The 14,554-nt window shown below is 50.5% G+C and overlaps 1 protein-coding gene across 4 annotated transcripts in view; it reads left to right on the forward strand.

The window, feature by feature from the left end:
• The window catches only part of LOC134875799 (ephrin type-B receptor 4b-like), a 40,652-nt gene extending 26,610 nt beyond the window's left edge, over nucleotides 1-14,042 (forward strand). For all 4 annotated transcript variants that reach the window (XM_063900453.1, XM_063900451.1, XM_063900452.1 and 1 more), the window contains 6 exons: nucleotides 829-897; nucleotides 974-1,023; nucleotides 1,834-1,933; nucleotides 2,014-2,207; nucleotides 12,048-12,206; nucleotides 12,288-14,042. In XM_063900453.1, the coding sequence (XP_063756523.1) occupies nucleotides 829-897; nucleotides 974-1,023; nucleotides 1,834-1,933; nucleotides 2,014-2,207; nucleotides 12,048-12,206; nucleotides 12,288-12,393 (678 nt within the window). In that variant the 3' untranslated portion in view covers nucleotides 12,394-14,042. The remainder of the gene's footprint in view (nucleotides 1-828; nucleotides 898-973; nucleotides 1,024-1,833; nucleotides 1,934-2,013; nucleotides 2,208-12,047; nucleotides 12,207-12,287) is intronic.
• Nucleotides 14,043-14,554: the final 512 nt, after the last annotated feature.

Genomic DNA, 14,554 nt, shown 5'->3' on the forward strand with positions numbered 1-14,554 from the left:
ATAAACAGTTCCTAAAGGTTCCTAAACAGTTCCTACAGGTTCCTAAACAGTTCCTACAGGTTCATAAACAGTTCCTACAGGTTCCTAAACAGTTCCTACAGGTTCATAAACAGTTCCTACAGGTTCCTAAACAGTTCCTACAGGTTCATAAACAGTTCCTACAGGTTCCTAAAGGTTCATAAACAGTTCCTACAGGCTCATAAACAGTTCCTAAAGGTTCATAAACAGTTCCTACAGGTTCCTAAACAGTTCCTAAAGGTTCATAAACAGTTCCTACAGGTTCCTACAGGTTCATAAACAGTTCCTACAGGTTCATAAACAGTTCCTACAGGTTCATAAACAGGTCCTACAGGTTCATAAACAGTTCCTACAGGTTCATAAACAGTTCCTACAGGTTCCTAAAGGTTCATAAACAGTTCCTACAGGTTCCTAAACAGTTCCTACAGGTTCCTAAAGGTTCATAAACAGTTCCTACAGGTTCATAAACAGTTCCTACAGGTTCCTAAACAGTTCCTACAGGTTCATAAACAGTTCCTACAGGTTCCTAAACAGTTCCTACAGGTTCATAAACAGTTCCTACAGGTTCATAAACAGTTCCTACAGGTTCCTAAAGGTTCATAAACAGTTCCTACAGGTTCCTAAACAGTTCCTAAAGGTTCATAAACAGTTCCTACAGGTTCATAAACAGTTCCTACAGGTTCCTAAACAGTTCCTAATGGTTCATAAACAGTTCCTACAGGTTCATAAACAGTTCCTAATGGTTCATAAACAGTTCCTACGGGTTCATAAACAGTTCCTACAGGTTCCTAACCCTGGCTGTGTCTGCAGGTGTCGGACTTCGGGCTCAGCCGGTTCCTGACGGAGAACTCGTCCGACCCGACGTACACCAGCTCTCTGGTACCCCCCCCTCCTCTTCATCACATTGCTCAGTGCTTTCTCTGTGACCCCCCCCCACTAACACTCTGTGTCTCAGGGAGGAAAGATCCCCATCCGCTGGACGGCGCCTGAAGCCATCGCCTACAGGTGAGCCTTCTTTACTCCCCCGCTAATGCCGCCTCATTGCTTTAGTGTTGTTGTTGTTTATTCCTGTTTGTTTGAAGGTAAATAAATCTAAGTGTTGTTGTTGTTTATTCCTGTTTGTTTGAAGGTAAATAAATCTAAGTGTTGTTGTTGTTTATTCCTGTTTGTTTGAAGGTAAATAAATCTAAGTGTTGTTGTTGTTTATTCCTGTTTGTTTGAAGGTAAATAAATCTAAGTGTTGTTGTTGTTTATTCCTGTTAGTTTGAAGGTAAATAAATCTAAGTGTTGTTGTTGTTTATTCCTGTTTGTTTGAAGGTAAATAAATCTAAGTGTTGTTGTTGTTTATTCCTGTTTGTTTGAAGGTAAATAAATCTAAGTGTTGTTGTTGTTTATTCCTGTTTGTTTGAAGGTAAATAAATCTAAGTGTTGTTGTTGTTTATTCCTGTTTGTTTGAAGGTAAATAAATCTAAGTGTTGTTGTTGTTTATTCCTGTTTGTTTGAAGGTAAATAAATCTAAGTGTTGTTGTTGTTTATTCCTGTTTGTTTGAAGGTAAATAAATCTAAGTGTTGTTGTTGTTTATTCCTGTTAGTTTGAAGGTAAATAAATCTAAGTGTTGTTGTTGTTTATTCCTGTTTGTTTGAAGGTAAATAAATCTAAGTGTTGTTGTTGTTTATTCCTGTTAGTTTGAAGGTAAATAAATCTAAGTGTTGTTGTTGTTTATTCCTGTTTGTTTGAAGGTAAATAAATCTAAGTGTTGTTGTTGTTTATTCCTGTTTGTTTGAAGGTATTGTTGCTCTGTTTTTGTTGATCAGGAAGTTCACGTCGGCCAGCGATGGGTGGAGCTACGGGATCGTCATGTGGGAGGTGATGTCATACGGGGAGCGGCCGTACTGGGACATGAGCAACCAGGACGTACGAGCAGGCAGTATTACAGCCCCCCCCCCACTGTGGCAGTCTTCCTGTTTGATTGATTTGTTAATTTCCTGCGTCAGGTGATCAACGCCATCGAGCAGGATTACCGGCTACCCCCACCCCCGGACTGCCCCCCCTCCCTGCATGCTCTGATGCTGGACTGCTGGCAGAAGGAACGAGCCAATCGGCCGAGGTTCTGTGATGTGGTGGCCTCGCTCGATAGGTTGATCCGAAACCCCGCCTCCCTGAAGGCCACGAGCGCCGAGGGAGTCAGGTGAGGCTCGTTTACACACCTCCTTCCGGGGGGGGGGGGGGGAACGTTAATGCAGCTTGTTAGAGGGGGGGTCGTTAATGCACCTTGTTAGAGGGGGGGTCGTTAATGCACCTTGTTAGAGGGGGGGTCGTTAATGCAGCTTGTTAGAGGGGGGGTCGTTAATGCAGTTTGTTAGAGAGGGGGTCGTTAATGCAGCTTGTTAGAGGGGGGGTCGTTAATGCACCTTGTTAGAGGGGGGGTCGTTAATGCACCTTGTTAGAGGGGGGGTCGTTAATGCAGCTTGTTAGAGGGGGGGTCGTTAATGCAGTTTGTTAGAGGGGGGGTCGTTAATGCAGCTTGTTAGAGGGGGGGTCGTTAATGCAGCTTGTTAGAGAGGGGGTCGTTAATGCAGCTTGTTAGAGAGGGGGTCGTTAATGCAGCTTGTTAGAGGGGGGGTCGTTAATGCACCTTGTTAGAGGGGGGGTCGTTAATGCAGCTTGTTAGAGGGGGGGAACGTTAATGCACCTTTTCAGAGGGGGGGTCGTTAATGCAGCTTGTTAGAGGGGGGGAACGTTAATGCACCTTTTCAGAGGGGGGGTCGTTAATGCAGCTTGTTAGACGGGGGGGTCGTTAATGCAGCTTGTTAGAGGGGGGGTCGTTAATGCAGCTTGTTAGAGGGGGGGTCGTTAATGCAGCTTGTTAGACGGGGGGGTCGTTAATGCAGCTTGTTAGAGGGGGGGTCGTTAATGCACCTTGTTAGACGGGGGGTCGTTAATGCAGCTTGTTAGACGGGGGGTCGTTAATGCAGCTTGTTAGAGGGGGGGTCGTTAATGCAGCTTGTTAGAGGGGGGGTCGTTAATGCACCTTGTTAGACGGGGGGTCGTTAATGCAGCTTGTTAGAGGGGGGGTCGTTAATGCAGCTTGTTAGAGGGGGGGTCGTTAATGCAGCTTGTTAGAGAGGGGGTCGTTAATGCACCTTGTTAGACGGGGGGGTCGTTAATGCAGCTTGTTAGACGGGGGGTCGTTAATGCAGCTTGTTAGAGGGGGGGTCGTTAATGCAGCTTGTTAGAGGGGGGGTCGTTAATGCAGCTTGTTAGACGGGGGGAACGTTAATGCACCTTGTTAGACGGGGGGGTCGTTAATGCAGCTTGTTAGAGGGGGGGTCGTTAATGCAGCTTGTTAGAGGGGGGGTCGTTAATGCAGCTTGTTAGACGGGGGGAACGTTAATGCACCTTGTTAGAGGGGGGGTCGTTAATGCACCTTGTTAGAGGGGGGGTCGTTAATGCAGCTTGTTAGAGAGGGGGTCGTTAATGCACCTTGTTAGAGGGGGGGTCGTTAATGCAGCTTGTTAGAGGGGGGGTCGTTAATGCAGCTTGTTAGACGGGGGGAACGTTAATGCACCTTGTTAGAGGGGGGGTCGTTAATGCAGCTTGTTAGAGAGGGGGTCGTTAATGCAGCTTGTTAGAGGGGGGGTCGTCAATGCACCTTGTTAGACGGGGGGGTCGTTAATGCAGCTTGTTAGAGGGGGGGTCGTTAATGCAGCTTGTTAGAGGGGGGGTCGTTAATGCACCTTGTTAGACGGGGGGGGTCGTTAATGCAGCTTGTTAGAGGGGGGGTCGTTAATGCACCTTGTTAGAGGGGGGGTCGTTAATGCAGCTTGTTAGAAGGGGGGTCGTTAATGCAGCTTGTTGGGGGGGGAACGTTAATGCAGCTTGTTAGAGGGGGGGTCGTTAATGCAGCTTGTTAGACGGGGGGGTCGTTAATGCAGCTTGTTAGACGGGGGGGTCGTTAATGCAGCTTGTTAGACGGGGGGGTCGTTAATGCAGCTTGTTAGAGGGGGGGTCGTTAATGGGGGGGAACGTTAATGCAGCTTGTTAGAGGGGGGGTCGTTAATGCAACTTGTTAGAGGGGGGGAACGTTAATGCAGCTTGTTAGAGGGGGGGTCGTTAATGCACCTTGTTAGAGAGGGGGTCGTTAATGCACCTTGTTAGACGGGGGGGTCGTTAATGCAGCTTGTTAGACGGGGGGGTCGTTAATGCAGCTTGTTAGACGGGGGGGTCGTTAATGCAGCTTGTTAGACGGGGGGGTCGTTAATGCAGCTTGTTAGACGGGGGGGTCGTTAATGCAGCTTGTTAGACGGGGGATCGTTAATGCACCTTGTTAGACGGGGGGGTCGTTAATGCAGCTTGTTAGAGAGGGGGATCGTTAATGCAGCTTGTTAGAGGGGGGGTCGTTAATGCACCTTGTTAGACGGGGGGGTCGTTAATGCAGCTTGTTAGAGAGGGGGTCGTTAATGCAGCTTGTTAGAGAGGGGGTCGTTAATGCAGCTTGTTAGAGGGGGGGTCGTTAATGCAGCTTGTTAGAGGGGGGGTCGTTAATGCACCTTGTTAGAGAGGGGGGTCGTTAATGCAGCTTGTTAGAGGGGGGGTCGTTAATGCACCTTGTTAGAGGGGGGTCGTTAATGCACCTTGTTAGACGGGGGGTCGTTAATGCAGCTTGTTAGAGGGGGGGTCGTTAATGCACCTTGTTAGAGGGGGGGTCGTTAATGCAGCTTGTTAGAAGGGGGGTCGTTAATGCAGCTTGTTAGAGGGGGGGTCGTTAATGCAGCTTGTTAGAAGGGGGGGTCGTTAATGCAGCTTGTTAGAGGGGGGGTCGTTAATGCAGCTTGTTAGACGGGGGGGTCGTTAATGCAGCTTGTTAGACGGGGGGGTCGTTAATGCAGCTTGTTAGACGGGGGGGGGTCGTTAATGCAGCTTGTTAGAGGGGGGGTCGTTAATGGGGGGGAACGTTAATGCAGCTTGTTAGAGGGGGGGTCGTTAATGCAACTTGTTAGAGGGGGGGTCGTTAATGCACCTTGTTAGAGAGGGGGTCGTTAATGCACCTTGTTAGACGGGGGGGGTCGTTAATGCAGCTTGTTAGACGGGGGGGTCGTTAATGCAGCTTGTTAGACGGGGGGGTCGTTAATGCAGCTTGTTAGACGGGGGATCGTTAATGCACCTTGTTAGACGGGGGGGTCGTTAATGCAGCTTGTTAGAGAGGGGGATCGTTAATGCAGCTTGTTAGAGGGGGGGTCGTTAATGCACCTTGTTAGACGGGGGGGTCGTTAATGCAGCTTGTTAGAGGGGGGGGTCGTTAATGCAGCTTGTTAGAAGGGGGGTCGTTAATGCAGCTTGTTAGAGGGGGGAACGTTAATGCAGCTTGTTAGAGGGGGGGTCGTTAATGCAGCTTGTTAGACGGGGGGGGTCGTTAATGCAGCTTGTTAGACGGGGGGGTCGTTAATGCAGCTTGTTAGACGGGGGGGGTCGTTAATGCAGCTTGTTAGAGGGGGGGTCGTTAATGGGGGGAACGTTAATGCAGCTTGTTAGAGGGGGGGTCGTTAATGCAACTTGTTAGAGGGGGGGTCGTTAATGCACCTTGTTAGAGAGGGGGTCGTTAATGCACCTTGTTAGACGGGGGGGTCGTTAATGCAGCTTGTTAGACGGGGGGGTCGTTAATGCAGCTTGTTAGACGGGGGGGGTCGTTAATGCAGCTTGTTAGACGGGGGATCGTTAATGCACCTTGTTAGACGGGGGGGTCGTTAATGCAGCTTGTTAGAGAGGGGGTCGTTAATGCAGCTTGTTAGAGAGGGGGATCGTTAATGCAGCTTGTTAGAGGGGGGGTCGTTAATGCACCTTGTTAGAGGGGGGGTCGTTAATGCAGCTTGTTAGAGAGGGGGTCGTTAATGCAGCTTGTTAGAGAGGGGGTCGTTAATGCAGCTTGTTAGAGAGGGGGTCGTTAATGCAGCTTGTTAGAGGGGGGGAACGTTAATGCAGCTTGTTAGAGGGGGGGTCGTTAATGCAGCTTGTTAGACGGGGGATCGTTAATGCACCTTGTTAGACGGGGGGGTCGTTAATGCACCTTGTTAGACGGGGGGTCGTTAATGCAGCTTGTTAGAGAGGGGGATCGTTAATGCAGCTTGTTAGAGGGGGGGTCGTTAATGCAGCTTGTTAGACGGGGGATCGTTAATGCACCTTGTTAGACGGGGGGTCGTTAATGCAGCTTGTTAGAGGGGGGGTCGTTAATGCACCTTGTTAGAGAGGGGGTTGTTAATGCAGCTTGTTAGAGAGGGGGTCGTTAATGCAGCTTGTTAGAGGGGGGGTCGTTAATGCACCTTGTTAGAGGGGGGGTCGTTAATGCAGCTTGTTAGAGAGGGGGTCGTTAATGCAGCTTGTTAGAGAGGGGGTCGTTAATGCAGCTTGTTAGAGGGGGGGAACGTTAATGCAGCTTGTTAGAGGGGGGGTCGTTAATGCAGCTTGTTAGACGGGGGATCGTTAATGCACCTTGTTAGACGGGGGGTCGTTAATGCACCTTGTTAGACGGGGGGTCGTTAATGCAGCTTGTTAGAGAGGGGGATCGTTAATGCAGCTTGTTAGAGGGGGGGTCGTTAATGCAGCTTGTTAGACGGGGGGTCGTTAATGCACCTTGTTAGACGGGGGATCGTTAATGCACCTTGTTAGACGGGGGGTCGTTAATGCACCTTGTTAGACGGGGGGTCGTTAATGCAGCTTGTTAGAGAGGGGGATCGTTAATGCAGCTTGTTAGAGGGGGGGTCGTTAATGCACCTTGTTAGACGGGGGGGTCGTTAATGCAGCTTGTTAGAGGGGGGGTCGTTAATGCAGCTTGTTAGACGGGGGGTCGTTAATGCAGCTTGTTAGAGGGGGGGTCGTTAATGCAGCTTGTTAGAGAGGGGGTCGTTAATGCAGCTTGTTAGAGAGGGGGTCGTTAATGCAGCTTGTTAGACGGGGGATCGTTAATGCACCTTGTTAGACGGGGGGGTCGTTAATGCAGCTTGTTAGAGAGGGGGTCGTTAATGCAGCTTGTTAGAGAGGGGGTCGTTAATGCAGCTTGTTAGACGGGGGATCGTTAATGCACCTTGTTAGACGGGGGGGTCGTTAATGCAGCTTGTTAGAGAGGGGGATCGTTAATGCAGCTTGTTAGAGGGGGGGTCGTTAATGCAGCTTGTTAGAGAGGGGGTCGTTAATGCACCTTGTTAGACGGGGGATCGTTAATGCACCTTGTTAGAGGGGGGGTCGTTAATGCAGCTTGTTAGAGAGGGGGATCGTTAATGCAGCTTGTTAGAGGGGGGGTCGTTAATGCACCTTGTTAGAGGGGGGATCGTTAATGCAGCTTGTTAGAGAGGGGGATCGTTAATGCAGCTTGTTAGAGGGGGGGTCGTTAATGCAGCTTGTTAGACGGGGGATCGTTAATGCACCTTGTTAGAGGGGGGGTCGTTAATGCAGCTTGTTAGAGAGGGGGTCGTTAATGCACCTTGTTAGAGGGGGGGTCGTTAATGCAGCTTGTTAGAGGGGGGGTCGTTAATGCAGCTTGTTAGACGGGGGGTCGTTAATGCAGCTTGTTAGAGGGGGGGTCGTTAATGCAGCTTGTTAGACGGGGGGTCGTTAATGCAGCTTGTTAGAGGGGGGGTCGTTAATGCACCTTGTTAGACGGGGGGGTCGTTAATGCAGCTTGTTAGAGGGGGGGTCGTTAATGCAGCTTGTTAGAGAGGGGGTCGTTAATGCAGCTTGTTAGACGGGGGGGTCGTTAATGCAGCTTGTTAGAGGGGGGGTCGTTAATGCACCTTGTTAGACGGGGGGGTCGTTAATGCAGCTTGTTAGACGGGGGGGTCGTTAATGCAGCTTGTTAGAGAGGGGGTCGTTAATGCACCTTGTTAGACGGGGGGGTCGTTAATGCAGCTTGTTAGAGGGGGGGTCGTTAATGCACCTTGTTAGACGGGGGGGTCGTTAATGCAGCTTGTTAGAGAGGGGGTCGTTAATGCACCTTGTTAGACGGGGGGGTCGTTAATGGGGGGGAACGTTAATGCAGCTTGTTAGAGGGGGGGTCGTTAATGCACCTTGTTAGACGGGGGGGTCGTTAATGCAGCTTGTTAGACGGGGGGGTCGTTAATGCACCTTGTTAGACGGGGGGGTCGTTAATGGGGGGGAACGTTAATGCAGCTTGTTAGAGGCGGGGTCGTTAATGCACCTTGTTAGACGGGGGGAACGTTAATGCACCTTGTTAGAGGGGGGGTCGTTAATGCAGCTTGTTAGACGGGGGGGTCGTTAATGCAGCTTGTTAGACGGGGGGGTCGTTAATGGGGGGGAACGTTAATGCAGCTTGTTAGACGGGGGGGTCGTTAATGCAGCTTGTTAGACGGGGGGGTCGTTAATGCAGCTTGTTAGACGGGGGGAACGTTAATGCACCTTGTTAGACGGGGGGGTCGTTAATGGGGGGGAACGTTAATGCAGCTTGTTAGACGGGGGGGTCGTTAATGCACCTTGTTAGACGGGGGGGTCGTTAATGGGGGGGAACGTTAATGCAGCTTGTTAGACGGGGGGGTCGTTAATGCAGCTTGTTAGACGGGGGGGTCGTTAATGCAGCTTGTTAGACGGGGGGAACGTTAATGCACCTTGTTAGACGGGGGGGGTCGTTAATGGGGGGGAACGTTAATGCACCTTGTTAGACGGGGGGGTCGTTAATGGGGGGGAACGTTAATGCACCTTGTTAGACGGGGGGAACGTTAATGCACCTTGTTAGAGGGGGGGTCGTTAATGCAGCTTGTTAGAGGGGGGGAACGTTAATGCAGCTTGTTAGAGGGGGGGTCGTTAATGCAGCTTGTTAGAGGGGGGGTCGTTAATGCAGCTTGTTAGAGGGGGGGTCGTTAATGCAGCTTGTTAGAGGGGGGGAACGTTAATGCAGCTTGTTAGAGGGGGGGTCGTTAATGCAGCTTGTTAGAGGGGGGGAACGTTAATGCAGCTTGTTAGAGGGGGGGTCGTTAATGCAGTTTGTTAGAGGGGGGAACGTTAATGCAGCTTGTTAGAGGGGGGGTCGTTAATGCAGCTTGTTAGAGGGGGGGTCGTTAATGCAGCTTGTTAGAGGGGGGGAACGTTAATGCAGCTTGTTAGAGGGGGGGTCGTTAATGGGGGGGAACGTTAATGCAGCTTGTTAGAGGGGGGGTCGTTAATGCACCTTGTTAGAGGGGGGGTCGTTAATGCAGCTTGTTAGAGGGGGGGTCGTTAATGGGGGGGAACGTTAATGCAGCTTGTTAGAGGGGGGGTCGTTAATGGGGGGGAACGTTAATGCAGCTTGTTAGAGGGGGGGTCGTTAATGCAGCTTGTTAGACAGGGGGGTCGTCCTGTCTGTTTCTCTCCCGTCTGTCTCTCTCCTGTCTGTCTCTCACCTGTCTGTCTCTCACCTTTCTGCCTCTCTCCTGTGTGCTTCTCACCTGTCTGCCTCTATCCTGTCTGTCTCTCTCTTGTCTGCCTCACTCCTGTCTGCCTCTCACCTGTTTGTCTCTCTCCTGTCTGTCTATCACCTGTCTATCTCTCTCCTTTTGCCTCTCACCTGTCTGCCTCTCTCCTGTGTGTTTTTTACTTGTCTGTCTCTCTCCTGTCTGTCTCTCACCTGTTTGCCTCTCTCCTGTCTGCCTCTCTCCTGTCTGTCTATCACCTGTCTATCTCTCTCCTTTTGCCTCTCACCTGTCTGCCTCTCTCCTGTCTGCTCTCTCCTGTCTGCTCTCTCCTGTCTGCTCTCTCCTGTCTGCTCTCACCTGTCTGCTCTCACCTGTCTGCCTCTCTCCTGTCTGCCTCTCTCCTGTTTGTCTATCACCTGTCTGCCTCTCTACTGTCTGTCTATCACCTGTCTGCCACTCACCTGTGTGTTTCTCACCTGTCTGCCTCTCACCTGTCTGTCTCTCACCTGTATGTCTCTCTCCTGTCTGCTCTCTCCTGTCTGCTCTCTCCTGTCTGTCTCTATCCTGTCTGTCTCTCCCGTCTGTCTCTCTCCCATCTGTCTCTCTCCCGTCTGTCTCTATCCTGTTTGTCTCTATCCTGTCTGTCTCTCACCTTTCTGCCTCTCTCCTGTGTGTTGCTCACCTGTCTTTCTCTCTCCTGTGTGTCTCTCTCCTTTTGCCTCTCACCTGTCTGGCTCTCTCCTGTCTGTCTCTCTCTTGTCTGCCTCACTCCTGTCTGCCTCTCTCCTGTGTGTTTCTCACTTGTCTGTCTCTCTCCTGTCTGTCTCTCACCTGTCTGTCTCTCACCTGTTTGCCTCTCTCCTGTCTGCCTCTCTCCTGTCTGTCTATTACCTGTCTGCCTCTCTCCTTTTGCCTCTCACCTGTCTGCCTCTCTCCTGTCTGCTCTCTCCTGTCTGCTCTCACCTGTCTACCTATCTCCTGTCTGCCTCTCTCCTGTTTGTCTATCACCTGTCTGCCTCTCTCCTGTCTGTCTATCACCTGTCTGCCTCTCACCTGTGTGTTTCTCACCTGTCTGCCTCTCACCTGTCTGTCTCTCACCTGTATGTCTCTCTCCTGTCTGCTCTCTCCTGTCTGCTCTTTCCTGTCTGTCTCTATCCTGTCTGTCTCTCTCCCGTCTGTCTCTATCATGTCTGTCTCTCACCTTTCTGCCTCTCTTCTGTCTGTCTCTCACCTGTCTGTCTGTCACCTGTCTGCCTCTCTCCTGTGTGTTTCTCACCTGTGTGTCTCTCTCCTGTCTGCCTCTCTTCTGTCTGTCTCTCTCCTGTCTGCCTCTCACCTGTTTGTCTATCACCTGTCTGTCTCTCACCTGTCTGTCTTTCTTCTGTCTGTCTCTCTCCTGTGTGTCTCTCTCCTTTTGCCTCTCACCTGTCTGCCTCTCTCCTGTCTGTCTCTCTCTTGTCTTCCTCACTCCTGTCTGCCTCTCTCCTGTGTGTTTCTCACTTGTCTGTCTCTCTCCTGTCTGTCTCTCACCTGTCTGTCTCTCACCTGTTTGCCTCTCTCCTGTCTGCCTCTCTCCTGTCTGTCTATCACGTGTCTGCCTCTCTCCTGTCTGTCTATCACCTGTCTGCCTCTCTCCTGTCTGCCTCTCTCCTGTCTGCCTCTCTCCTGTCTGCCTCTCTCCTGTCTGCTCTCACCTGTCTGCTCTCACCTGTCTGCCTCTCTCCTGTCTGCCTCTCTCCTGTCTGCTCTCTCCTGTGTGTTTCTCACCTGTATGTCTCTCTCCTGTCTGCCTCTCTTCTGTCTGCCTCTCTCCTGTCTGCCTCTCTCCTGTCTGCCTCTCTCCTGTCTGCCTCTCTCCTGTCTGCTCTCACCTGTCTGCTCTCACCTGTCTGCCTCTCTCCTGTCTGCCTCTCTCCTGTTTGTCTATCACCTGTCTGCCTCTCTCCTGTCTGTCTATCACTTGTGGGTTTCTCACCTGTCTGCCTCTCACCTGTCTGTCTCTCACCTGTAAGTCCCCCTCCTGTCTGCTCTCTTCTGTCTGCCTCTCACCTGTCTGCCTCTCACCTGTCTGCCTCTCTCCTGTCTGCTCTCTCCTGTGTGTTTCTCACCTGTATGTCTCTCTCCTGTCTGCCTCTCTTCTGTCTGCCTCTCTCCTGTCTGCCTCTCTTCTGTCTGTCTCTCACCTGTCAGTCTGTCACCTGTCTGCCTCTCTCCTGTGTGTCTCTTTCCTGTCTGCCTCTCTTCTGTCTGTCTCTCTCCTGTCTGCCTCTCACCTGTCTGTTTCTCACCTGTCTGTCTCTCACCTGTCTGTCTCTATCCTGTCTGTCTCTCTCCCGTCTGTCTCTATCCTGTCTGTTTCTCACCTGTCTGTCTGTCACCTGTCTGCCTCTCTCCTGTGTGTTTCTCACCTGTATGTCTTTCTCCTGTCTGCCTCTCTTCTGTCTGTCTCTCACCTGTCTGTCTGTCACCTGTCTGCCTCTCTCCTGTGTGTTTCTCACCTGTCTGCCTCTCACCTGTTTGTTTATCACCTGTCTGTCTCTCAGCTGTCTGTCTCTCTCCTGTCTGTCTCTCAGCTGTCTGCCTCTCACCTGTGTGTTTCTCACCTGTATGTCTCTCTCCTGTCTGTGTCTCAGTGTGTCTCACCCCCTGTTGGACCAGCGTACCCCCCCCCCTCTCTCGGCCTGTGCCTCGGTCTCTGAGTGGCTGCGGGCGATAAAGATGGAGCGTTACGAGGCCAGCTTCCTGTCGGCCGGACTCTCCAGCCTGGACGTGGTCTCGCAGCTGGACACAGAGTAACTATTCTCACACTTCCTGTCCTTCTGTCTGGTGTCTCCTTCAGTCAGACACCTGTCTCACTACCTGTCTGTCTGCAGGGATCTGCTCAGAGTGGGCGTGACCCTCGCCGGGCACCAGAAGAAGATCCTCTCCTCCATCCAGACACTCAGGATACAGAAAGCCCCGCCCACTCTGCTCCACTGACCAACCACTACACTCAGGACGCTGAGCCCGCCCTCTTTTTAACTGACTTTACACCAATCAGAGAGCCCCTCGTGATGGTCGGACTGTGACGTTTAAGAAGCACAAAATAAAACACTAAATATGAAAGTACGGTTACAAAGGTGCAACAGGACTCCGCCCACCTTGCTCCTCCGACCAATCAGAGAGGAGGACAGATCCTGTGTCCTGCAGTAGGGCTGCTCATAGGGGACACTCACCCACAGTACAGGACTGCAGTATAAAAGTGAGGAATACCCCCGCCCCCGCCCACCGCTCAGGTAAAAACCAAAGCTCCTCACACCCCAACCCTCCCAGCCAATCAGCATCAAGCAACTGTTCTGACCGCCTCATCCCAACACTTTGACTACAAGCACGACGGACGCTCTACAGACCGGCTGCTGCCATGACGACTGCACAGACTTTTAGTGAACTGAGGATACCTCCCAACACTCCTTTGGGAATATTATGGGATTCTAACCCAGGCGATTTCAAGGAACGTTGGGAAAACACTTCATTAAAATGGTAATGTTATCTGAAAGGAGTTCCAGGCCCTCGGCAGGATTCAAAGAGCCGTGTGGGATCCTGTTGTGGTCAGAGTCCAGCGTCAAAACTCTCCTAAATCTGAGAGGAGTATTCTGGGATGGCCTCAGGAAACAGCGGTGAACCTTTTCAGGAAATCTCTGGGAATCCTTGAGATTCCCCAAACTTTAGTGGAAATCTTTCGCCAGCATTGATGATTCCTCAGGGATCCTCTCCCCTCCGACGTTGGGGAACATCAGGAAGACTTTGGGAATGTTAGCCTGAAGGTCGACTGGTTTCTCTATTGGAGGATCTTCTCATGGTCCCTGGAGTCCGCTTCAGATGAAACACTAATCTCTAAACTGCATGACTCGCTCCTCTCCAAAGATCCAAACACTCCCAAAGCTCCTATGGACGTTTGAACCTTGTGGGACCCCTCCCTGCGGAGGGGGCTTTAGAGGACCTTCATGAAACCGATGTCTGATGTCTTCAGAGTTTCCACTCTGACGTTACGCAACGTTTTGTAAAACTGATTTTGTATTTTAGCACTTTCTTTATACCTGATATCATGTTTCAGAGATCAACGTTTTACACTAAAGTCGTTTCCTTTTTGTAAAAATAATCAAAAGCGATTTGTCCTATATTTCAAATCTCTGGGACGGAGGTTCAGGACCAAAGATCGTCCTGCGCATAATCAAAACGTCTGGAGATCTGAAACTGTGCTGTTGGAGGTGTTGTCTTTTTGGTCCGGGGTTGGCTTAGCATTAGTGTTAGCTAATGGGAATGTCATGAACCTTTTTGTTGTTGACTAAATCTAACGTGGGAGTTCTGAATACCACCAGTGAGACGCTTCTCCAGTTTCTCAGATTTTACATATCTGGAGATCGAGTCAGTCGGTTGATGTCCGACTTCAAGGCTCTTCCCTCATTGGTCCACTGAGCTGTCAGTCAAGCCTTTAACGAGCCAATAGCAGCAGACTGCCGCAGTGATGTCATCAGTGAGGTGATCATGTGACCACAACTTCTCTGCCTTTCCATGAATGTAAGTGTTATTGTTGATATTTAGCAGAATGTCCGCAGCCAATCACAATAAAGATGAACCGTCCTGACCAATCAGAAGTCTCCAGACTGTTTGTCTCCCAGTTAAATATTTTTAGGATTTATAAACTCTGGGACCGCCTCAGAAACACGGAGACTCTGCGGTAGGGAGCGTCTAAAAACCAAGAACCTGAAGAATCATGTCCCAATTACCCAGATCGGGAGCTGTTGAGGGAACCAGGGAGGCTTTATAGGGAACCAGGGAGGCTTTATCTACTTTAGGGAACCAGGGAGGCTTTAGACAGGAGCTTATAGGAACCAGGGAGGCTTTATATACTTTAGGGAACCAGGGAGGCTTTATATACTTTAGGGAACCAGGGAGGCTTTATATACTTTAGGGAACCAGGGAGGCTTTATATACTTTAGGGAACCAGGGAGGCTTTATATACTTTAGGGAACCAGGGAGGCTTTATATACTTTAGGGAACCAGGGAGGCTTTATAGGGAACCAGGGAGGCTTTATATATTTTAGGGAACCAGGGAGGCTTTATAGGGAACCAGGGAGGCTTTATATACTTTAGGGAACCA

Source organism: Eleginops maclovinus, chromosome 14 (genome assembly GCF_036324505.1).
Source record: "Eleginops maclovinus isolate JMC-PN-2008 ecotype Puerto Natales chromosome 14, JC_Emac_rtc_rv5, whole genome shotgun sequence".
In the NCBI taxonomy this organism is placed as follows: domain Eukaryota; kingdom Metazoa; phylum Chordata; class Actinopteri; order Perciformes; family Eleginopidae; genus Eleginops; species Eleginops maclovinus.